Consider the following 26,181-nt stretch of genomic DNA (forward strand, 5'->3'; position numbering starts at 1 on the left):
AAAATGTTTAAGGGAGTTACCCTGGTGTCTCAGGGTTAAGGATTCGGTATGGGTTTGATCCCTGGCCTGGGAATTTCTGTATGCCTCCAGTAAGGCCAAAAAGAAGGAAAAAAATGTTTATATTGCTTATTTAAATTTTGTGTGTGTGTGTGAAAATGCAGCTATTTTTTTTCCAAGATATAATTAATTGAGAAAAGTATAGCTTATATTGGGAGTTACACTTTTTACTGGCATTATTAAGTGTTCAGGTTTTTTGTTATTAGTGTCTTTTTCTTAACAGATCTTCTTCACACTTTCTGAAGGGAAAGCCCTGCAAGCTGAGAAGGATATTGGATAAGTTAGCTTTTCCTTTCTTACTGAAGTTAGTGTGTTAAAAAAAAGCACTTATCAGAAAAAAGGTTTATGCCGTGGCACAGGAAGTGGTAGATTGGGCAAGGTACAGTGATGTCCTAAGTCAGATTTAAGTAATAGAAAATTATTTATTTTGGATATTGGTTAAAATACTTTTCTGGTTATTCACCTTCAGTGGACTAAAAGGTATTTTTTTCCTCTGAATAAGAAAGGAAAATAGAAATAAGATGTAGGGAAAAAATGATCATTAGGTCACTTTGGAAAAACTCTTTAATAAGATAAAAAATAATCAGAATTTAATTAAATGAAATATTACTAAGTCTCCTATTTTGAGCATAACAAAGAACTCTGGGACCTAGTATACAGTGTATAATACTAAAAATATGTGATTTTAGTCTTTAGAATTTACTGTTTTAAACATCGCCCATCACTTAATAAATATGTACTGATTAGCAGAGCTAGTGTAAGCTGTATTGTTTCAAGTGATTTTTCCCTGAGTTAGTTGTAACATTTCTGCTGTTTGCTGCAGAATTACTTTAGATAGATGTGTGGCCCATTGACATATCTTAAATTTTTAAATTTGAGTGCCTTTAGGCAACATACTCAATCTTCTCTTTGCCCTGGTCCCCGCCATTCCTATGGTCTCTGCCTTACCACACTTATTTCACTTATATGGAACATTTGGCCTTTAGAGACACATGTCACTCTTGCTAAATCTTTACGCAGTAGGCACAAGGGAAGTTTAAAAAGGAAAGGGATAATTTCTGTTTAACCCATACCTGCACCTTTTCCTGTCATGCCTAGTGAGTGGGGATTCCCACAGGGTATGGCTGAGCAACTCCGAAACCAAGTGATCTGTAAATTATCCCTATGAAAGGTGTCATCTCCTGTTTTTAGTTATAGCTTTCTGATTTTTTTCAAGTGCTACTAAGTCTGTTTGTCGCCGTAACATATTGTGAATAAAAGACTGTGCTAAATTTCTCTTAAGCCCCAGGCTGATAGAGAGTAAAGACTTCTAGTTTTATCTAGTTATTTTTCATACTCTTTAAATTGATATTTTTGAAAATGATAAATTCCTTGGGACTCTCTTTTGGGGAGGAGTCTTTTACTAATACAGCAATGTTTCCAATCATTTTGAAATGAATGTTCTCTAAGTGTAATGGTTAAGCTGTTTATGTGATAATAGAACTTAAAAATAAATCCTGCAAATAGTTACTAATTCGAAATGAAAAGGTCTAAACCATCCAGATGTCACTCTATTTAAAATTGCCCTGACCACATTCTCTGTCTTCCTTACTCTGATTAAATTTTCGTCATCAGGCTTCTCACCACTTAAATTGTGTATCTGTTTCTTTGTTGTCCTTCTCTTTCTACTATGTAAGCATGTGAGCCGGGATTTATTTCTGATTAGATTACCATTGTTTCCCTGCTGGGAACAGTGTCTGACACATAATGAGAAACTTACTAAATATGTGGTGTAGGAATGCATGACACCCTTCTCATTCAGCTTTAGTCTGTTCTCTTCTGAGTGCTGTCCTCTCCGTCCTCCCTTCAGTGTTGCTTTAGCCTAGTGCACATAAAACACCAACCCTGATGTTGTAACTCTCCCTCCTCTGAGCCCTACATTGTCTTCAGAACGCATCAGTCCTTAAGCATCTCTCTCTTATCATCTCATTTGAATGCAAATTGCTGCCTGTTTTTTAAAAATTAAACCTGTGAGGTCCTTGAGGAAAAGAACTTTGTTGTCTTCATCTATTCTTTACACCTGACACAGTGTCTGAAGTTGCTCAAGAAATGTTTCTAGAGTGAAGGATGAAGCAGTCATAGGAAAACATGGAGATCCAGAGGTGACAGGATACACGCTGATGATGACGCTGCTGGACTGACTCCCTCCGCCCTGTACACTCCCAGCAGTAGGAGTGGATTTTGATGTTTAACAAAGTCTTTCTGTTTCTTCACTTACAGATATCGATGATGTTAGGAAGTACAAACCTGGTTACTTGGAAGCAACGCTTAATTGGTTTAGATTTTACAAGATACCGGAGGGAAAACCGGAAAACCAGTTTGCTTTTAATGGAGAATTCAAAAACAAGGTAAAGATGATCATCTTTATTTTAAAATATACCGTGATACTTGTATAAAACTTCTTTCACTTTGGGGGTTTTCTTATGTGAATATTTGAATATAGCATGGTAACAGAAGTGCTTTTTACTGACTTTCGTATTTAAGGACATTATTTTATCTTTTTTTTTTTTTTTTATCTTTTTAGGGCCGCGCCATGGCACCTTGAAGTTCCCAGACTAAGGGGCGAATCAGAACAGTAGCCACCAGCTTACGCCACAGCCACAGCAATGCCAGATCTGAGCCACATCTGTGACCTACACCACAGCTCATGGCAACACTGGATCCTTAACCCACGGATCAAGGTCAGGGATCAAACCCCCATCCTTATGGATACTAATTGGGTTCTTAAGCCACAATGGGAACTCCTATCATTTTTATTTTTTTAAAAAGTTTTAGATCTCTCGAAGTGAATTCATAAAGCTGATAAATACCTGTATCGGTCTCTTTCATCCATTGGTATTTCCATCTAAGAAAATGAAAGATTTCCATGAGTGGGCTAACTCTGTAAATTGCGTCTGAAGAAAACCTTCCCATTTACTATTTTGGAGAGGGGAATTACCATTAATGCAAATCTAAAGGGGTTTCCCTCCTAAGTGTTCATTCTACCGTGACTGAATTAAGCTGCCTAACCATTAAGAAAGCACTTGAATTATCTTAACATAGGATTTTTCTATCCGAAAACCACAGAGTTATCAGAATGTGGCTCTAAATGAAAAAACAGACCAAAGAATTAAAGTCTAAAACATAGAGTATTTCTTTTAAACTTACTGCAGTTATATAAATTTCACATTATAAAAACCTTTAAGTGGGTACTAATAAAGTATGTCTTGAAAGTCTTGAAAGTAAACTATGGTAATGAAAACTTAAAAATTACAGTGTTCTCTTATACAAGAGTTTATTGCTAAACTTGGTATTTTTTTTTTTTTTAAGTACATTAAAAGAACCCTTCAGATCTTAAGGGCTTTGTCTAGCATTTATTAAGTATAAATATAAAACTATTATTTTAGAGTGTATTCTCCTCTCACTTAAGGAAAATATTAGAGTTTCCTTGTTGCCTAGCAGGTTAAGGATCTAGCATTGTCACTGCTATGGTACAGGTTTGATCCCTGACCTGGGAACCATATATATATACTGAAAAGTTATAAAATTATTTTTTATCTTTTTCCTCTAAAATACATGTTTTATTTTGTGTTTGAAACAGTACAAATTTCAAACCTACATAGTAAGATTGCCAAGTCATGAACTTATAAAAGAATGAGGTAGTTTGAGGGTTTTTTGAGTTTGATTTTTTTTTTTTTTTTGGATTTTGTCTTTTGTCCTTTTAGGGCCGTGAGTTTGATTTTGACAAACAATTTTTTTCTGAATGAAGACTAGGTCATTTTATGTTGTTTCAGAAAGTAATCATTTTATGCATTCCTCTTTTTTCTTTCTTTCTTTCTTTTTTTTTTTTTTTCATTTTATGACCACACAGGCAGCATATGGAAGTTCCCAGGCTAGGGGTCAAATTGGAACTGCAGCTGCTGGCCTAGGCCACAGCCATAGAAACACCAGACCCTAGCCACATCTGTGACCTGCACTGCAGCTTCCGGCAACACCAGATCCTTAACCCACTAGATGAGGCGAGGGATTGAACCCATACCCTCACGGATGCTGTGTCAGCTTCTTAACCCACTGAGCCACAGTGGGAACTCCTATGCGTTGCTTTTTATTTCTGCTATTTAAAATATTGAGCCTAACTTAGGAAGATCAAATTGTATCTCTTAACATAGTTGAAAAGATAGCTTGCAGTGCTATAATCTAGATTTTTTCTGTCCACTCCTTAAAGCAAGTGCTGGAATTGAATAATTGAGTCTAAATAATTGAAATTATCTGAATAATTTGGTTAAAAATATTTCCTTATAGTATCCAGGTAATAAACTGGCTTTTTGTCTCTTACCTTAAGTGACTCTCAGCACCCTGAGCATTAAGCCATCCCCTTCATCTCAGGCAGCAGCAGACCTGAGGGGAACGTTTTTAGAAGTAAATTTCCCCTCATTCAATCTCAGTTCCCAAGATTCTCTATTTCCATTCTTACCATAATGTGTTTAGTTGTCATTGAAAGAGAAAGGAGCCAGTGTGAATTAGTTAATACATAAGGACTCTGCTTAAGGAAAATTAGCAGCATTTTGGGAAGAAAAAAATCTGAAGTATTTTCTGCTTTGGAATAATAAAGCAAGATTTCCTTATTAGATGGTCTTACTACAACTGTATGTATTATTGATTTTGTATTTTTAGACACCATATGAATTCATACTAAGAAGAAATCAGAAAATGTTAAGATTTATTACCTTTGGACTATAGATAATCTAAAAGGATTATGCAGTTAGACTGCTTGCAGCTTTGCTGATGATGAAGTTAATAGGTTTATCCTTACTTACAAGCCAGATACTAAGCTAAACACTTTACATACATCTAATTTATTCTTTTAGCAACTCTGACTTAAATCAGGGTTTGGCAAACATTTTTATGTGAAGGACCAGATAGTAAATATTTTAGACTTTGTAGACCATCTGGTCTCTTTCTCTGTCACAACTACTTAGTTCTTCCATTGTAGCACTAGAGCAGTCATAGGCCGCGCACACATGAGCGGGCATGGTTGTGTCCCATAAAACTTTATTTACAAAAACAGGTGGCAGGGAGTTCCTGTTGTGCCTCGGCGGGTTACAAACCCGACTAGTACCCATGAGGATGCTGGTTCAATCCCTGGCCCTGCTCAGTACGTTAAGGATCATGCGTTGCTATGGCTGTGGTGTAGGCCAGCAGTTGTAGCTCCAATTTGATCCCTAGCCTGGGAATTTTTAGGTGTGGCCCTAAAAAGCTGGGGAAAAAAAAAAAAAACACGTGGCAGGCTGGATTTGGCCACAGGCCCAAGTTTGCCAATCCTTGGTTTAGATTATCTTCATTACATTCCGTATTATCCCCTGAAGAAATTAAGACAGTAAGATTAATAATTGTCACTGTCACACAGCTAGTAAATAAGGATGTCAGACTTTATGCTCAAGGTTTGCCTAATTCCAGAGCTCATGTTCGTAACAATTAACTGGCCTGCTAAGAATGGTTCCGTGTTGAAATAATGATGTGATTTCTGTTTTTGGTTTGTAACTAGGCTTTTGCTCTTGAAGTTATTAAATCTACTCATGAATGTTGGAAATCATTGCTTATGAAGAAGTGTGATGGAGGCCCTATTAATTGGTAAGAATTTGTCTTTTCTATGTAATGTTATATTATTATTAATTGATACTAAAGAGTCATATAATACTACTCAGATCTGATTTTTTTTTTTTAAGAGAATTACATTTTCTTTTTCATTTAAAAAATGTTTACAATCTGACATTGCTGTGGCTCTGGCGTAGGCCTGCAGCTATAGCTCCTAGAGGTAGACCCCTAGCCTGGGAGCCTCCATTTGCCATGAGTGAGGCCCTAAAAAGACAAAAGACAAAAAATTAAATTAAATTAAATTAAAAAAGGTTTACAGAGCCCCTAGTTATAAGGCATTACCAGGTGCTAGGCACTCAGAAACTAGGAATTGACACAGTCCCTTTTCCCAAGGGATTTATACTTTAGTGGGGGATATCGTCAAGTAAACAGGCATTTAGTTATAATACATTGTAATGTATATAAATATGGGTTAAAAGGAACAGTGACTTTTAACATGCAAACTTATGGTTATTTAATTTGTGTGATAACTATCATCATTTCTTGGTAAGAACAGTAAAAAGTCTTCTTATCCAACATGATCTGGGTCACCAGCTGATTGATTAAGGGGAATTAAACAGTAGTAACATATATTTTGCTTTTAAACATTTTATTTTGCTTTTAAACATTTAAATGTCTATTTACTTACCAATCTTTGGATATAGGGCTAAGACCTTTTCTGTATAGATTCCGTGGAGGTCATATATGGTCTAAATTAATATATAATAGAAAATAAAGATCATGTCCTTAACTCTTCATACTTTAAAATGCTTATAAATTTTTAGGGTTCTATTTTTCTAACCTTTTACCGTTGTCTTACCCAGACCTGATTTAACACCAAGTTTTTACAGTGGTTACCTTTACTGAGGCTCAGTGGTATTTACAGCCTTAGTCCTTTCAGATCTTAGTGTTCATAGAAGCAGTCCTCTTTCCATACTCCCCTTCATCGATGAGCGTAATTACAGCATAAATTACGAAATTATGGTAACAAGGGCAACTGACATAAAAGGTTTAGAAACAAAACCACGGACTCTTGGTAAGCCTAACTGTAGAAAGCAGAAGTACACAGAGAGCAGAGTCCTACCCAACTTCCCTGTGCTCCTCTCTGAATCAGAAGAGGTTGGGAAGCTATTCACTCTTTCAGCTGATACTGCTTGAGGGTCTCCTGCCAGGTACTGTGCTGATATTAGGATTATTGCCGTGAATACAATGAATATAGTCCCTGTCCTTTTGAAGCATAAAGTCTGGGAATCAAGAGAGACATTACAGAAATCATCAAATAAAGTAATACGGAGTAAAGGATGAGTCCATCTCAAGGAGTATTTTACCTAAGTCATCAAGAGGTTTGTTGCCCCTGAGCAAATGCTGGGCGTGATCACTTCATGCTCTGTTTCACTTGCAGGCTAGAGGAACAGGCCAACAGGTTGGTCTCATCCCATTTTTCTTGTCTCTTAAATAGACCAGTCTCTTCTTTTCAGCACAGTCTTGAACTTTAGGTAATTGTTTGTAACTTAAATAGTACAATTTATTAATAAGAAAACTGAGTATATTTAAATGTCACCTAGCCCTCACTCTCCTAGTAGCTCCTAGACTGAACTCTTCTCTATGGTCAGGTATTCAAAATCAGATAATAATGTGATGAGCTCCTCTAAAAAGAAGGGGTCTCTAATTGTCCAGAGAGGTGTCTGCTTGTTCTTCGCTTTCATCTCCTTCCTAGTGATACTTTCTGAAAAGCTTTTGCAATCTTTGATGGGACTTCTTTGGTTCCCAAGTTTCCTGAACTGCATAGCTAGTGTACATTTCAGGTTAGTTTTTCTATAGCTTGATATCATTCCTTCTGTGCCAATTCTAATTAGCTTTACTATCTCTATGCTCTGCAGTCGCTTTGTTGTAGCCTCCTAGGTAATGATAAGGATTATATTAACAGTAAGAATTGACTGTTCTTGAACTCTGTATTACTTTTCAGGTTCTAAGTGTTTTGTATGTGTTACCTAGTATTCATTATAAGATGCGTAAAATTATTACAACCATTTCACATGTGAGGAAATTGAGGCCATAGAGAGAGTAAGTGACCTGTCTGGGGTCTCACTGTGTGACGGAGCCAGGGTATAAGCCAAATTTCAGACCTACTCTCGTAACAGCTATATTCTCATTCCCCATTTTCAAAGAATACAATAAAATAATTCAGGATATAAGTTCCTGGATATAAATTTTATGCATCGAGATAATCTGAAGTCAAGATCTTCAGTCTTTCAGCTCATTTTTGTCCATCTTAACTTTTTATCACTACTTGATCTTCAAAATATATTCATAATTTTTTATTTCCTCTGTCTTTACCTAATGAATTGCTTCTCTCAGTTCCTCTAAAGGTACTCTTTTATTAATTAGCAAACCTCCCCCTTTCCTTTTTAGCTTGTTTTTCCCCCCTCAATTCAGTTTAGGTCTGAGCTGAAAACATTTATCATCAATGGCTTTGATTGCGTTAAGGTTTCTTCCCTCTGTTCCCACTTTGGTGAGAGTTTTTATCATGGCCTGGTGTTGGATTTTGCCAGATGCTTTTTCTGCATCTGTTGAGCTGATCATGTGGTGTTTGACTTTTCTTTTGTTGACGTGGTATATGTGATTGATTGATTTGGTATGTCGAACCATCCTTGTGAAGCTGGGATTGTGGTGTATGATCTTTTTTATGTGTTGTTGGATTTGGTTGGTTAAAATTTTGTTGAGAATTTTTGTGTCTATATTCATCAGAGATACTGGCCTATGATTTTCTTTTTTGTTAATATCTTTGGTTTTGGTATTAGGGTGACAGTGGGTTCATAGAATGTCTTTGGGAGTGTTCCTTCTTCTTCAACCTTTTGGAAAAGTTTAAGAAGGATGGGTATAAGTTCCTCTTTGTACGTTTGGTAGAATTCGCCTGTAAAGCCATCTGGTCCTGGACTTTTGTTTGTGGGGAGTGTTTTTATTACATATTCAGTTTCATTTCTAGTGATCAGTAAAAGTGCTTTAATTTTTTAACTCACAAACTGTTACATTGCAACTATCTCCTGTTTAATATATTCTCTATAGTACTGTCAGAATTATCTTTGAAAAATACAGATGGGATTGTCATTTTTATGCTTAATCTTCTTGTGGCTCCTTCGATTATAGGATCTGATCCAGTGCTTCTCTACATGAAACAGTATGTCAAAACCTACTTTTCCAGCCTCATATTCTGTCCTTTCCTGTCTCATTGTCTTTCCCCCATGAATGCCTTCTCATTCTTCAAGAATCTGTTTAGATGTCACCTCCGCAAAGCATTTTCCTTTCTTCTGGGCAGAATCAACTGTGCTCTCATATTACTACTATACACTCCTCTAGGTAGAACTTAAAGTGTTTTATTTTTTTTTATGCTCTGCATCAGGTTTGTACCTTAGCACTAGTGGCAGGATTTGGCATATTATAGGTAGGTTAAACATGCTTACTGAATTTTAAAAATTATTTAGATTAATTTTTTAAAAAATACATTTTTTTCACATATATATATTCTTTCAAATTGTTTAGGTCTTGAAATTGTTTCTTTTACCTTTCCAGAGGAAGATGTATTTGATTTATATATGAATAGCTCTAATTCTTTTAGCATTAGATAGATTTACTTCATTGTCAGTTTTCTTCTACCAATTCTGAAGGTTATGGTCCCAAGTCATTGTCATTCTTCTCTCTTTAAATTTTCTCTCTCCTTTTTTCTTGACAACTTTGCTTTAGAATGAAAAGCCTTGACAAGTGCGAATCCTGAACACTATCTTTGAGGATTCTCATGAAGTGTGGGCCTTTGTCTGATTTAGGATTATCCTAAAGAAAATCATCTTCTCTTTACTAAAAGTCTGTACTGCTGGCCTGTAAATTTCATCTTTTATTTATCTATTACTTGCAGGTGATATTCTATTTCTTCTTATTTAATCAGTATTCTGCTCTATTAGATATATATTATATACTTTTTATTATTTTTAAATGAAAGTTAGTTTGTTGTACACAGAAAGTTTGGTATTGATCTTTTGCTCTCATGTCATGTCTGCTTATTTCAGTTCAGCAAGATTGTAGGGGAACAGTGTTTTAGAACAAAATATTTTGTGCCTTATTATAAAAAGGAAAGCAACACATTCTTGCTAGTTTTTTTTTTTTTTTTTTTTTTTTTTTTTGTCTTTTTGCCATTTTTTGGGCCACTTCCGCGGCATATGGAGGTTCCCAGGCTAGGGGTCTAATCAGAGCTTCAGCTGCCAGCCTACACCAGAGCCACAGCAACGTGGGATCCGAGCCGCGACTGCAACCTACACCACAGCTCACGGCAACGCTGGATCATTAACCCACTGAGCAAGGCCAGGGATCGAACCTTCAACCTCATGGTTCCTAGTCGGATTCGTTAGCCACTGCGCCACGATGGGAACTCCACTAGTTGTTTTTAATCTCATAGTAGCCACCATCAGTAGTTATCTTTCCTTTAAGTGATTATACTGCTTCTCCTCTTGTAGGTCATGGTCATAGTGGGAAAGCTAGAAAGAACGCTAAATACTGTAATATCCTTGGGGGCTCCATGGGTCAATATTGTGTCCCCAGCATCTAGAAATGTCCCTAACACATGATATAAGAATAATTTTTTGAATCAGTAAATAAATATGAATCAGTCTTAACTGTTTTTATATAAAGGCTAACTCAAGAGAAAATGAAAATATTTCTTGATACATGCCTGCTGTTACATTCAAAGTAAAAATCACTTCATTAAATCTGAGGAAAGTATATTGCAATCCATACTGCATTCTCTTCTTCATTAACTAAAAGGATGTTAGTGAGGAAGGTGGCTGTTTTATGGCAATAAAATGCTTTAAAAAGGGGCGGCGGGGTGGCTCCTGGAGAAATAGTAACCAGGAGCTTTGTAATCTCTCCGTTTGTATCGGTGTATCAGGCACTTATCTCCTAAGTCCATTTGTATATACCTTCCATTTCATTCTTAAACAGCCATAGTAATGATTTTTCCAAAGTGAAAAGTGGCAAAGCCTGTTGACTTTCCTTGGTTCTACTGGTTACTTGTCAAAATATTATATTGGGGGTATTTTAAGACAATTCAATTTTTAAATGTTACAGCACTGGTGTTAGTATTTCTTTCTTTTCTAATATTTCTGTTGATGGTTTTTCTCTGTTGTAGAAGTAGAGAATTGCTTTAGAAATAGGTTGTCAGGTTTAACGCCCACTTAAACTTCAGATTTTAATATAAATGTCTCATGCAATTCTTGGGACCTACTTATACTAAAAAATAATCTGCTGTTTGTCTGAAGTTCAGACTTAATTGGGTGTTCTGTGTTTTATCTGGCAGCCCTATTTAGGGAAGACTGTTCTTTCAACATCATTTTCCCAGAATTCCCAAGGAATCTTTCACTTTGGTGTAGTTATAATGTTAAAAACTTTGTATATAGCGTATTTAGTGTACACCCTGCTTTCTTCAGAGGCTAGCGCTTAAGACTTTGCAGTATCTGATTGTTTTTTGCCTTGCTTTTTTTTTTTATTAATTTAGCTTTGACTTTCTTTAGAGAAACATCTAATGTATAAGGCCTTACCTTTTTTCAGTTTTTAGCTCACTTAAACATGGGTTGTGGAGAAGAGAGTACAAAGTAGTTTAGTGTTGAAGATGATAATGCCAGCTTTCATCAAACATCATCATTCATGCCAAGAATGAAAACATTCCATATTTTGAGTCTGGAGAAAAAGCAAAATGACCACTTTCATAGTCGCTGTATACCCAGTGTCTGATTGCAGACAGATGTAGTTAAAACGATAAATAAATAACCAGACAAGTAGACAGATCTTTTTATCATATATAATCCCATTATATTTCACAAAGCCATTTCCAAAATAAAGATCCACTTGGGGAGCATGCTTGCCCCTGTGCATGTGTGTGCATGTGTGTTTCATCTATTAATTATCTCCTTTAGGATCTGCTAATCATTTATTCCTTCAATTTTGAAAAATTAATTTGACTTTAACTCTCTTCTCTACTACCTTTCTCTGTTATCCATTTTAATGTGATTTCTTTGATGAAATTTTTAAAAATCAGACTTAATACACTTGAGCGGAACGACGCCTTTGCTTTCATCTAGGAAATAAATATGTAGTGGGTAGCCCGCTTGCGGAAGTGACATGCTAGTAGTCTCCATTGAGTGGGAAGGCTTTACTGGTCATGGGAGGAGCTTCTGTCTGTGCCGTGCTGAACTTCTTCACTTGTATGAAAACTGGGTTTTCATGTCGATATGGGTTCCTCTTATCACTCTTAGCTTTATTGTCCATACTTGTCTGAAAAAGATTCCACGACAGCTTTCTGCAGCCAGTTACAATGTTTATCACCTTCCTTTCTTCCCCATGGTCATCATTCTGTGGGCCAAATTTGGTTATTCTTTTCTTCAGTAAAGTTGAAAGGTAGTGGAATAGACTTTTGTATATACCAGGAGATTATTTAAGTTTGTGTACTATCATTTGATTTTTTTAAAAAAAATTCTTGAGTGTGCAATACCGTGGAACACTTTATATTTACAACTTTGCCTAAAGAATGTACAAGAGGATTCCCATTGTGGCACAGTAGAAACTAATCCAACTAGGAACCATGAGGTTGCAGGTTCGATCCCTGGCCTCGTTCAGTGGGTTAAGGATCAGGCATTTCCGTGAGCTGTGGTGGCGGTCACAGGCGCAGCTCAGACCCTGCGTTGCTGTGGCTGTGGCGTATGCCGGCAGCTGTAGCTCTGATTCAACCCCTAGCCTGGGAACCTTCATATGCCATGGGTGCAGCCCTAAAAAGCAATAGATAAATAAATAAATAAATAAATAACAATGTACAAGAATCTCAGTTGTCATTTATATTCACCCTGGTTCTTTTTCAAGGTATCTTAATCAAATTCTTGTAGCGCTGTAGCGTTCAGGATTAGAAGATCTTGTCTCATTTGGGGAAGTGGGGTGATGAGTGAGTGAATGAGTTTGTGTATGTGAGAGAGAGAGAAAGAGCAAGAGATTATCAAGTGAGATTCAAAAGCTCAGTAACTATTGGCTGAGATCATACTCTCAAATGTAAAGTATTTGAGGGTTGTTTTTCTTTTTTGGGGACTGCTCCTTTTTTATGCTATTAAATAATAACGTTCTCTTTTTCCCACCAGCACAAATGTACAGGTATGCGATAGCCCTTTCCACTGCTCTCAAGAGGAAGCAAGATCATTAGTTGAATCGGTAAGGGGCAGATGTCCAAGGCATCCTTTAATCTTATAAAAAAATGTCATTGGGAAGTCTAGCAGAAACTCTGAAAAATCTAACAGTGAAATGTATGCAATCTTTTAGGAAGCATAAAGTGTAAAAGTAACATTAAAATTATTTTTTTATCCAGAGAATTTAAATAAAAGACCTTAAAATCTTTTAGTTGCATTTCCATTTTCTAAAGTATATTTATCATTTCACTAACTTTGTATGATACTATTTTTCACCAGTTTATTGTTGTTGAAATGCGTTTGTTGTCCTCCATACTGTGCCTGTTCCCATGAATTATCCACCGTCCAGTGTCTGAATTGTGACTGGCTGCTGATACAGGCGTATGTATTTTGGCTCAAGAAAAATGAAATAAATAAGTCTCTTTTCCTTTTTTTTCCCTGCATTTAGTTTGGTTACCTCACAAGCTTTTCTTCTTCCAGCTAAGAAGATACTCTTAGATTTTTACATGTCTTAGTGATAATGCTGCTCAGAGGCAATTGAATTTATTAGTAATGTAATGCTTGATTTGGAGACCACTAAATAAGAAAATTCAAATTTAGGCGGTCAAGTAATATTGCTATGTAAAGTTCGTTCAGGAGTGATTTTACAATAGAAATCCCATTTATAAATTTAGAGGGCTTTTGTTTGTTTGTTTGTTTTCCTTAAACTGATTATTAAATAGAAACTAGTAGATTTAGATTTTTACTTCAGTAACAACAAAAATATTTGCTTATAATAGCAGCTTTGAGTTTTTTGTCCTCTAATTCATCAACTATTTAACTAGTGCCTGCTATGTGTCAGTATTCTAGGGGCTGGGAATGCAGTGTTAAACCAAAGATACAAAAACCTCTCTCTTCCTATAGCTAACATTCCAGTTGGGGGTGATGGATAATAAATAAATGCACAAGTGAAATATATAGTGTTTGTGTGTGCGATAAATGCTGTGATGAAAAGTAAGCCGGGGAAGATAAAAAGTGCCAGGAATGAGATGGCAGTTGTGATTAAAAAGGTAGCTGGGGACAGCCTTACCGAGGAGAGGACTGACCTGAGTCAAGATTTGTAGAAGGTGAGGGACTGAGCCGTGTGACTCTCCGAACGAAGAGCATTCCAGGCTGCAGCCCAATGGCCGTGAGGCAGGTGGGTCCCTGACCTGCCCAAGAGATAACCTAGGAAACCAGAGTGGCTGGTGGAGTACAAAGAGTCCAGGGGAGAAAGGAGGAGATGAGATTGGAAATGCGTGGATCTGCGGTAAAAGTGGAGGCAAAGTATTATGAAAAATCCTGTAAAGTACCCTGTAAAGACTATCTTAAGAATTTCACTTTTTATTCTGAGTAAGATGGAACCATTGGAGGGTTTTTGAACTTAGATTTGAACAAGATCAAACTGGCTGCTTGGTGAGAACCAGCTGTAGGGAGGTGAGGGGAGGTGCAGGGGAGCCGTGAGAGTAATGCAGACTGCAGTAGCAGTTTATTTTATCCAGGATTTCAAATTTATGTCTATGTAGATTACATTCTGAACTTAGTTCTCATCAATATTTATTATTCTTTCAGAAAAAAAATAAAGGAAAATGGGTAAAACTTCTAATCTTTGTTTTAGTAGTCTCTCACTGACCTCGGATTGACTATCGACTATTCCATTTATTTTAGTTTTGGACTTATAAATGATATGATAGATACTTATCTTAAAATCAGCTGCACGATTAAAGTTTCTATTTTACATCTTTTTAAAAAAAGTATTCCCTGTCATATTAGTAGAAAAGATCTCTTAGAGGAAAATAAATTGGAGAACATGGGTATACTCTAGATAGTCAGATTTAGGGAACAAAATTAGAATTCAAAAACATTAACATCCAGCTTTAATTATTAATTACATGCTTTGGTAGCTAAAGGGATTTCACCTTTAAAATTTTATAACTCAAAGAATTACTCTATTAGTAGTCTCATTAGTGATTCAGAAGCCCAGATTAGGTAACACTTTCTCATGAAGATTTTATCAACTTGTAATAATGAAATTTTTTGGAGTCAGAGGATTTTGACTTGGTATTTTATCTTTTCAGAACCACATTGAAATGTTTGAATCAGAATGGGTTAGGCATATGTTCCCAGATCTCTCTCTTTTGCTATATACCGAATGTTTCACTGATTTCAAAGTATTGTCAGCATTTGTTTGTCCGTTGCAGGCTCACAGTAACTTAAATGTTAAAGTCATCCATCAGACTTGTTCATATTCAGGCCGCATTAATCCTGGGCCTGTATAGAAACAGATTATAACCCCAAGGTTTAAGTGAGCTTAGAGTAAGTGAACTCATTCTAACAAGTTAATCAACTTAGATAATATTATCTTTTTTTAAAATAAAATTTTAGGAGTTCCCGTCATGGCTCAGTGGTTAACGAATCAACTAGGAACCATGAGGTTGCGGGTTCCATCCCTGGCCTTGCTCAGTGGGTTAAGATCTGGCGTTGCCGTGAGCTGTGATGTAGGTTGCAGATGCGGCTTGAATCCTGAGTTGCTGTGGCCCTGGCGTAGGCTGGCAGCTACAGCTCCGATTCGACCCCTAGCCTGGGAACGTCCATATGCTGCGGGAGCGGCCCAAGAAATGGCAAAAAGACTAAATAAATAAATAAATAAATAAAATTTTATCAAAGTATAGTTGATTTGGTAATAATATCTTAAGACAGACATGTAGATGTTAAATTAAATTTGAGTTTGAATTAATGGTTAAAACAAGGCCAGATATTAATAGGCATTTTTACTTTGTATATTGACAGAATATTCAGGATGAGTTTATTAGGTGAGATTTTAGGATAAAGTAATTGCTTTGGTGAACAGATACTTTTAAAATACTCAAGGATAAGCAATGGACTAAACTTTTAAGTGATTAATAGGACTGTTGCAGGAAGCATATACTAGTGAACATATATTGATCAAAACACAGTTAAATGTAGTAGCATTAAAACCCCCTCCCAATCACTAACTAGTCACTCAACAAATAAAAAATAGTGTCACCATAGCGAGAAAAATAAAAGTCAGCAAGCTGATGATTATTTGGAAGCATTTTGGAAACAGAATGGAAAGTATCTACATAACTAATTTGTCATGCTTAGTTAGATGTCTTAAAAGAATAGTTGATCTGAAGAAGATAGGAAGAATTGAAATGGTCGAGAAGATTATGCCACAGCCACAGCAACGCAGGATCTGAGCCTCATCTGTGACCTACACCACAGCTCATGGCAACACCAGATCTCTGACCCACTGAGCAAGGCCAGGGATCGAACCGGCATTCTCATGGATACTAGTGATCCATTTCTGCTACACCACAATGGGAACTCCTGGCAGCTTTGTTTGTAACAGACAAAAATTGAAAACACCTCAAGTGTCCATCAACAGGTGAATGAATAAACAAACTGTAGGATGTTCATATGAGGAAGTACTCAGCAATAAAAAGAAATGAGTTATTGACACATACTACAACATGGCTGAATTTCAGAAAAATGTAGAGTGAAAAAAGGCAGATGTAACATGCATATTGTGTCATGCCATTTATATAAAATTTTAGGATATGCAGACACCAGTGTATAAGGATGCAAAACAGTTGATGGGTTGGAGGGTTTAGGAGAGAGCCAGGAGAGAGGGATTACAGCCCCTTTTATTACAGGGACAGGGAGAAACTTGGGGATGATGGTAGATGGGTTTATTATCTTGACTATGATAATGGTTTTTGAGTTTGTGTGTATATGTCAAAACGTATGCTATACACTATAAATATGTTCCGTTTGCTTCATAGCAGTTTTAGTCCAATAAAACTTCTTTAAGGGGGATAAATGGTTTGTTCTGGAGTCAGACTGTACCCAACCAAATCCCAGCTCTTTTATTCATAACTTGAGGCAAATTATTTACACCTTGGTTTCCTTATTTATAAAATGGAGCTAGTGATAATAGTATCTTCCTTGTATAGGGGGCTTTTGTGGAGAATTGAATGAGATAATCCAGGTGAAATGGAGAGCACCTAGAAAGTGTTAAGTAAATGTTGAATTTTGTTGTCACTGTCGTTATTAGTGCTGTCAGGTTAATTTTCCCAGAGAGAAAACCCTTCTGTTCCAGTATTTTGAATGCTTCCAGTGATGAGGATATCACTTCTTCATAAGACAGCCTGTTCCATTAGTGGACAGTGGAAAAGTCAACCTAACTAATTTTACATCATTCTACAAGAACTGTCCTATTTTCAGAGACTTAAATAGGAAGAAGGTTAGGGAGAAAGAGTAAGTTAGTTTCCACAACATAATGACTTATTGTAATACTTAACCACTTCTCCCATCTGGGAATTTTTTTTTTTTCCTAAAGTTCTCCTACATGCTTCTGCTTAAGCATTTTCTTTGCATTCTGCTCTCTGAGAAAATGGAAGCCCTATGAGCATTATGCCAAGTTGGGGGAAGTTTGAATTGGTTAATCTTGTAAGTTTCTCTAATATTTGGTGACCATAGTCAATTTACTAAAAAAAAAAAATTGAACTTTGAAAGGTCCCATACGCAAACTCAGTGCCTGTAGGACGGAGAGAAAGAAGCAGCCTCACTGCTAAAGGAATGCTTAGTTTCAGGGACCCAGTCCCATGATACAGTGAACCCTTACTTGCGGTGGTGATGGAGAACATCCCCAAATGGTAAAACCTTCTAAAACTTTGAGGCTAGAGTGCCTCCCAGAGGAGTCTCAGTAGCCTCAGTCCAACTTGGTTTTGCCTTCACAAGAGCAGTCTCAGACAAACCTGGAGCCCATGAGGCTGGGAGGTGACAGTGCTGGTGGTGGGGGGATGCACAGTGCGTAGTCCCGTGAAGGAAAAGAGGAAGCGGGAATTTCAGCTTTTATTAAAAGGATTATTCTGGAGTTCCCTCGATCCTTGATTCCCTTTTTTGCCTCTTAAAACTTCACTGCATTATGTACTCAAAGATGGACAAAGGAGATGAAAAATAAAATAAAATTTTTTAGCTACTAGCCAATTACACACATTCTTGAAGAGGAAGTAGATTAAACTATATAAACTTAAAATATATTTTGTTTTTGGGTAACTAGGAATTGGTCATATTTCACTGGTTTCTTTTTGTTGTTGTCGTTCACTGGTTTCTAAAAAATCAGAAATGTGAAAATAAAATGAATATAGCTAAGGGAGATTAAGAAATAGAGAGATTAAGAGGTACTAAACTTGCAGTTACAAAATAAATGAATTATGGGGATGTACAGGCAAGTGAATAGTCAGATAATGTTGTAGTATCTTTGTATGGTGACGGATGGTAACTAGACTAATTATGGTGATTACTTCGTAATGTATAAAAATATCAAATTACTGTTTTGTGCACCAGGAACTGACATACTGTGATAGGTCCTTTATACTTCAGAAAAACAAACACAGTCATAGAAAAGGAGATTAGATTTGTGGTTATCAGAGTTCAAGGGTGGGTGAGGGAGAATTGGGTGAAGGCAGTCAGAAGGTACAAACTTCCAACTAGAAGTACACATTAGGGATGTGATGTACAACGTGATAAGTATAATTAACACTGCTGTATGATACATGTGAAAGTTGTTAAGAGAGTTAATCCGGAGTTCTCATTACAAGGAAAAGTTTTTTTCTTTAATTTTGTATCTGTGTGAGATGATGGATAGTCACTAAACTTACTGTGAAAGTATCGTGATGTATATTAGTCAAATCATTATGCTGTATACCTTAAACTTACACATTGCTAGATGTTAGTTATATCTCAGTAAAACTGGAGGAAGAAAAAGATGAATATAGAGTAACTGCCTTAGGAATGAAGGAAACATAATTCATGAAGAAAATACATAACATAATTTAATTCATCTGAAACCCTGCTGCACCTGAGTAAAAAATCAGGAACTTTTTTTCTGTAAATTTTTTTTTTTTTTTTTTTTTTTTTTTTTTAAAGAGCTGCACCCATGGCATATGGAGGTTCCCAGGCTAGGGGTCAAATCAGAGCTGTAGCCTCTGGCCTATGTCACAGCCAGGTCCACACTGCATCTGCAGCCTACACCACAGCTCACGGCAATACTGGATCCTTAACCCACTGAGTGGGTCCAGGGATCAAACCTGCATCTTCATGGATACTAGTCCGATTCGTTTCCACTGAGCCACGACAGGAACTCCCTCTTTTTAATTTTGAATACTTATAATAAAGTGAAAGGACATCAACCTTCATACACAGTAAAGCAAGATTTTATATTGGTTCAGTGTATCATGTTTGTTAATTAATTTGAGCAAAAGTAACCTGCAGGTGATAATGCTTGTGGGAACCTGAAGGAGCACAGAGCAGTTATATTCATAGTTCCTATTAATTTAAAATACAGTTTATACATGAAGAGGGTCAGAGGCCAAGGCCAAAGTAAGCCTTCTTTGGTTAATAAAAGAGGAATACTTTGATCAGAGAACAATAGATTTGTTTGAAAGGAATTAAAGGTAAATATTCATGAGAAGTATTTTTGGAGTGGGAAAGGGGAGGGGATAGCACTTATAGAATGAGAGTATAAAGTAATAGTTTCCTGGAAATTTACCTTAGACGAGCAGAGGATACCCACGTACTTCCCCTACTGAGAAATTAGACGCAAAGAACTGAAAACCCTTCGTTTCTTACAAGGAAAGCATCAGGATGGCGACTCCTGAGGATGAGGGTTGGAGTTAGGTCTCTTTGAGATGCTACTCTTTGCTTTTCTTTGTTCTTCCATTTTCTATAAGCAAGTGTTATATTTGTTGATGTGTTTAAGAATCAGGAAGTCACTGACAGTAGGGGAAGAGTTAAATAGCTGATTTGCATCAAGAAGCAGTTGTTTTCAAATTTAGATGTCTCTCTGTCTCTCCTTTGGCGTATGTTAATATGGAAAAATGTAAAAAAAAATTTACCCCCAAACTTTAATAGTTATTATCTGAGTGTTAGACTTAACTTGTGACGTTTTCTTTTATATAAGGCTTTACATTCTGAGAATATTCTACCAAGAAGCATAATTTCAGAGTAAAGAAATAAAAACATCCTGGGAATTATTTTTAAAATGTAGTGTCAAATGTTCTAGCTAGAGTAGTTTGTCCATTTCTTTTCTGTAATGTTTTTTAGATTAATGAGAAGCTGCTCAAGTATTCTGTTTTATATATCATACATTTTCTTCCCCTGAAATGTTTGGCAGCTCCAGCAAGAAATTTAAGCAGGAAATCTAAAGCAGCTAACTTTCCAACGAACTTTATAATAGGTGTCCTGCACAATTTAAAGAGCATAACGTTTTCAAAGAATTAGCAAGTTACTCTGTTTTATAGTCTGTTTAGAAAAAGAGGGCCTAATCGCAGGATAATTTTTGCATTATAGTGTTATTTTCACATCCAGATTCATTTCAGTTCTGCTGTCTTCAAAACCAACCATGGTTAAGTGTTTTCTCTGTGCTAGGAAGCAGAATAGAATTTTCTTGGTTTTTTGAAATACTTGGAAAATCTCAATGGTGTCTTACCTAAAATTTGTACAGAGGTCCTCTTTACATAACTACACCAATCCTTTTGTATATAGAGAATAAAACAAAAAATAACCCATTTGTGATTCAGGGGAATGGATTTGCCAGCATTCTGTGGAGAAATAATAGGGGATACATATGAAGAGATTGTTAAGGCTTGGTGGAGTGGGATGGCAGGCTGAAGACCCAGGAAAGCCAGTGATGCAGATGAAGTCCAAAGGCAGTCTAGTCTGCTGGAAGATTCCCTCTTGCTTGGGGAGGCTGGTGTCTTTCTGTTCAGGCCTTCAGCTGATTGAGTAAGGCCCACCTAGTGGAAGGCTATCTGCTTTTTCTAGAGCTCACCAGTTTAAATGTTAATCTCGGCCAAAGCCACCATCCAAGTTTACACATTAATTATTATGCAGGATATTTTAATATGGCTGAAATTTACATTTTCCTGCTGAGTTGTTCATCTTAAGGACTGTCCTTAGACCTAAGCAAGGAAGGCTCTGCTTTGGGTCCTTTCTAGAGGGCCCTGCTTTGGCCCTCATCCAGTCATGTCCTGACTCACAGGGCAAGGCCAAGGGACCAACGTTGGGTGTTCACCAGGAGCCCAAACTCCCCCATTCCAGACCCACTTTTTAGCTTCCCAGGTCCCTGGAATTCCTTACCCACATAGCTGCAAGCCTGTTTCCAGGATCTGCGCAGGCATTTCCCCAAGCCCACACTCAAGACTATATAGATTCTGAGCTCACCGTTACTTCTGCAGGGGCCTATGGGTGGCTGTGGGGAGGTAAGGGTTACATAGACGTGTGAGCTAGTGTTTCTGCCCTTGTGCAGGTTAGGCCTTCAACGCAGAATAGAGCCTGGGGTAGCAGGGGAAGTGGGCGGTTGAGGGCCATGTGTGTCTTTTCCTCACTCGGCCATGTTTAGGCAGTCTCTGAAGTGTCCAGAATCTTAAACAAGAGCTTCCAAGTCCGTACAAAGGTATATTTATCAAGGTAGTAGAATGGAACAGTTTTTATATTCTATCCATCACTTAATTTGATTTATAGCTTTTAAGTCTCAAGTATTTGGTATATGATTCTCCATTTGTACATTAAGATAGATCTTTCCTACTGAGGATGAGCAAATTCAGAGAATTAGAAATTGAGTGTCAAATTTGAAATCTGGGAAGTTCCCGCTGTGGCGCAGCAGAAATGAATCTGACTAGTAACCATGAGGTTTCGGGTTTGATCCCTGGCCCCTCTCACAGGGTTAAGGATCTGGCGTTGCCATGAGCTGTGGTGTAGGTCGCAGATGAGGCTAGGATCCTGCATTGCTGTGGCTTTGGTGTGCCAGCAGCTGTAGCTCCAATTCAACCGCTAGCCTGGGAATTCCATATGTTGCAAGTGCGACCCTAAAAAAAAGAAAGAAAAAATTCTAATCTGCAAAGTGTGTTATAAAAGCAGGGTAGTGCTTATTCCTTAGGGAGAAGGGTTAATGATTGAGAAAGTGCCTGGCATGTTCCATTTGTCAATTTGAGTGATGTTTACGTGGATGTTTATTCTACTATTCTTGGGCTTTGTTCATTCTTCTCTGTGAATAATGGATTTCCCAATAAAATGTATTTAAAAAAAAAAAACACCTTTGAAATGTACTGTTCTTAACTAGGAAAATAATCTTATATGGATAGATAGATATGTAGATTGATTGATTTTTTTTTTTTTTTTTAGGGCCACACCCATAGCATATGGAGGTTCCCAGGCTAGGGGTCAAATCAGAGCTGCAGCTGCCGGCCTACGCCACAGCCACAGCAACATGAGATCCTAGCCACATCTGCGACCTACACCACAGCTCACAGCAATGCTGGATCCTTAACCCACTGAGCGAGGACAGGAATCGAACACATGTCCTCATGTATACTAATTGGGTTCATTAACCACTGGGCCATGACGGGAACTCCCAAAATCTTATGTTTTATAGAAACCTTTCTTTCACACTTGTCTACCACAGATCATATTACATCTATTCTAAGAATCTTGGCCCAGTCATCAAATAAACCAAAAATTTAATCACTTTAGAAAACAGCTAAATAAGTTATATAATGTGTGTGTGTGCGTGCGCGTGTGCGTGCACGTGTGCGTGCGCATATGCACATATCTTTGAATGTGCGTGATAGGTTTTTGTTGAAGCAACTGAAAGAAAACCTCTCTGTTCTTTTCACTTCACATTCTCAGTGGTTCCATGGATTAATGAGAGAAAATGTTTTCAAGAGTGCTTTTTTTTTTTTAACTCTAACTCTGTGGTTTGTTCATCTGAAAGAATGGGCAATAGCAATAAAAGACAAAGAGGAGGAATTCCCATTGTGGCTCAGCATGTTACAAACCCAACCATTATCCATGAGGGTGCAGGTTCAATTCCTGGCCTTGCTCAGTGGGTTAGGGATCCAGCGTTGCCATGAGCTGTGGTGTAGGTTGCAGTTGCGGCTCGGATCCCACATTGCTGTGACTGTGGCGTAGGTCAGCAGCTGCAGCTCCGATTCAGCCCCTAGCCTGGGAATTTCCATATGCCATGGGTAGAGCCCTAAAAAGCAAAAGCAAAAGGCAAAGAAGAGTATTCACTTTTTTCAGATTAGAGAACCATTATGTGTAATTTTTGTTCTATAATTTAAGGAAAAAACCACTCTGGATATAGTTTCCACATCTAAATGTTCTATCATTAAAACAGAGACTTCCTCTGTTCTTATTTTTCAGGTGTCATTGTCACTGGATAAAGGAAGTAAGGAAGAAGGTATGGTGTATGTTGGTTCTTGAGGAGCTAGATGTGTAAATGTATTTGTTTACAGTAGTGGAGACCCTAAAAAACACAATAGGTTAATTTAAAAATTATGTGAACTACGTGAAATACTTTTTTAAATAGTCATTAAGATTTTCAGTTGACATCAGTTACTTTCTAATTTTAGAAAATAAGGAATGCGTTTATTACTTTGAGGCTAGAACGTAGTTTGATTTTCCAGTGACTTTGTTGGTGAAGTACTGCGGTTCCAGTACGTTCTGATAAATGTTGAAACTCCAAATGTCTGAATTTGGGGCGTTTCTTTATTATCTATCATCATTTTAATGACTCACTCATCTTAACTGAGGTCTTAAAATCAAAATTCGTAGTAGGTTTTAGCATGGCATTGTTTGATTACCATTATTTGAAGCTGTTTTGAGAAAATGTTCTGTGGTAAAAAAAAAAAAATCTCAAAATACAAGCATGTGCACATATCATTTGTATTCAAAATATTGCAAAGCTGTTACCTTTTTGTTTTAATATAAAACATTAGAAGAAGACTCAACTTGCACATTTGGAGAAAGGACAACTATTTGCTGTGCGTCAAGTTCTGAGATATTTAGAAAGGCGCAGATCTATAGATGTGACTTCCTGGGAAGGCAAGCTGTATTCCTTATGGGGGAAAACTAACAGACTCTTTTTGTGCAGTGCTAGCCCATCTTGGGTAGGTGACTGGCAGTCAAATTTTACAGTGGAGTTTTCCTAGACCTTTCATGCTGTAGCTAAAACACTAACTTCCGTGTTACTAATAGAGACTACAGTGACCCAGAAAGATGTAGGAAATTAAGTGGGATGGCTATAGAATTTTTAATATAGCTCTACATAAGGTCTAAGCCAAAGGAGAGAAAAGGACAAGAGTTCAAAGGTGAGTGGCTTAAAGTCGAGAAATGTGTCATACTAAGTTCCGATTGTTTTTATCTGCCTAAATTCTTCCTAAAGGTCTAAATTAAATTTGTCTTGTCCTTCCTTCCCTCCCTCTTCACCCTTCCCTAACACCCCACTTCCCCCATTCTAAACACAGATCAAGTATGGCACTTCCTTGGCAAGTGATTGGAACGTTGAAGTTCTGCCATCAGGATTCCCATCCCTAAGAACGGCATGACTCCATCTCCCCTGAGTGCTAGAAACAGGCAGATCTATGAGAACTAGCTAGTTTCCTGTTGAAACTTCTTTTTTTTTTTCCCCAAATTTTTAAGGTTTGCAATGTGTAAATAAATATTGAATTTTTTGAATTAGTCTCCTTTGGATATTTATTGAGATGAAAAGATTCTGTTGAATTTCATAGCAGAATTTTAAAAGCGTTGAGTGTTGACCAATTCTAATTTCTATGCCTGAAGAAACTTCGTGATTTTATTAGCTTTTATTTCTGTGGGTTATTGTAAGAATTAATAAATTTATTAGTACATTAAGATTTTGGTAGATAACATTTTTCTCATTTTTATACCATGCTATCTCCTTTCAAGTCCATTGCTGGCAGAAACTTTATTTAGCCAACCTCTGTCCTCTTATTAGTCCTGGATAAATGTGCTCATGTCTATGAAGGCGCTTTCCTGTAATTTATTTTGGAGGTTCTAAACTCCATTTGACTCTCATCGAGTCCTCACATCTCTGCGGTAATGACCCTCAAGTCTACATAAGAGGTTGACGTCTCTCTCGGGGGTCTGTCTGTTGGACATCATCTCTTTTAATGCCTTCGACCTCTTCTCTAAAACTGAACTCATATCCCCTTGTTCTTGAACAATAGAATTAACATTTTCCTAGTTCCCCACTCAGACCCTTGAAACCGTATTGAATCTCTCTTCTCCTGTCTCCTCATGGAGATCGTCTAAACGTCCCTTTGTCCTTTCCGTTTCTTTACAGCCGCACCATGCTGGTTCTTCCCCTTATTTCTCTCAAACTCTTTAAACAGCCTCCTTGTTCTTCTCCAGGCCTCTTCTCTCCTAACCAAGTTGTTGTCCTGCTTTTGGCTTGTCTTACTCCACACATCCTCCACATTTCCAAACAGTTACTTTCCTAAAAGCATAGGTGAGGCCTTGTTATTTTTTTCTCAAAATGCCTTCAGTGGCTTTTCATGTTCTTGAGAACCAAAGTCAGACCCCTAGGACTTGCTCAGAAATGCCACCTTCCAGGCGTGTCATGTCAGCTCCTCTCCAAGCACATCATGTACATTTCACACTCCCGGTTCTGTGTTACTCTTGCTAGTTCTCTCTGTTTATTTTTCTCACTTTTCTCTCTTTTGTCATTATGAACACATTGTATTTACATAATAAGTTTTGTGGTTTACAAAGCACTGCTATGATAATAGCTGCCGTTTCCTGAGCATCTATGGTATGTATATAGGGCACTGTTTGAGAAGTCGTGCGTGTATGTACCCTGGAAGCAGAGGCTGCTCACTTCACATTCCCTAACTTGCCTGAGGTCACACAGCGAGGAAGTTTCAGAGCCAGAACTAGAACTCATGACCACATGGCACTAAATGCTATGATTTTTCCACCCTGCTATGCATACGCTTTACCCCTCTAGCCACCTTGTATTGTCTCAGGTAGCAAAGCTCAGAGCATGTCTATTTCACAGGTGAGGAAAGAGGCACAGAGTTCTACTGATTAACCCAAGGAAAACAGTAATAGTCACTTTCGATGTCTTTGGGAATGTGTGAACCTCTTTGAGAGACATCAAAGAATATAAGGACAGAATCTAAGCTTTTTGATTTTATGTCTTCATAACTTAAGTTGTAAACATCATAAAACTTAGAGAAAGACACAAAGTAAAGAACAACTATTTCAATACAGTTGACCCTTGAGCAACATGGGTTTGAACTGAGTGGGTCCACCTAACGTGCCGGCTTTTATCGATACCACGGTACCACATGACCTTCCCTGTGCTACTTGGTTGGTTCAGTCCATGGATGCAAACTGCAGGTTCAGAGGA

At 37.3% G+C, this 26,181-nt stretch overlaps 1 protein-coding gene across 9 annotated transcripts in view; it reads left to right on the top strand.

Moving 5' to 3' along the window:
- PPA2 (inorganic pyrophosphatase 2) overlaps positions 1–24,485 on the top strand; it is an 84,626-nt gene extending 60,141 nt beyond the window's left edge. For 6 of the 9 annotated variants that reach the window (XM_021101713.2, XM_021101715.2, XM_021101714.2 and 3 more), the window contains 5 exons: positions 2,317–2,444; positions 5,621–5,706; positions 12,879–12,948; positions 23,172–23,208; positions 24,275–24,485. In XM_021101713.2, coding sequence (XP_020957372.1) covers positions 2,317–2,444; positions 5,621–5,706; positions 12,879–12,948; positions 23,172–23,208; positions 24,275–24,303 — 350 coding nt within the window. In that variant the 3' untranslated portion in view covers positions 24,304–24,485. Of the gene's footprint in view, positions 1–2,316; positions 3,950–5,301; positions 5,707–12,878; positions 12,949–23,171; positions 23,209–24,274 lie in introns of those variants that run through there. The other 3 variants (XR_014813265.1, XR_014813266.1, XR_014813264.1) reach the window with 2 other exon arrangements.
- The last annotated feature ends 1,696 nt before the right edge of the window (positions 24,486–26,181 follow it).

This window comes from Sus scrofa, chromosome 8, assembly GCF_054392235.1.
Source record: "Sus scrofa isolate SSC_HxYL_T2T_F1_AM1 chromosome 8, Sscrofa_HxYL_maternal_Yorkshire_Landrace_v2.0, whole genome shotgun sequence".
Classification (NCBI taxonomy): domain Eukaryota; kingdom Metazoa; phylum Chordata; class Mammalia; order Artiodactyla; family Suidae; genus Sus; species Sus scrofa.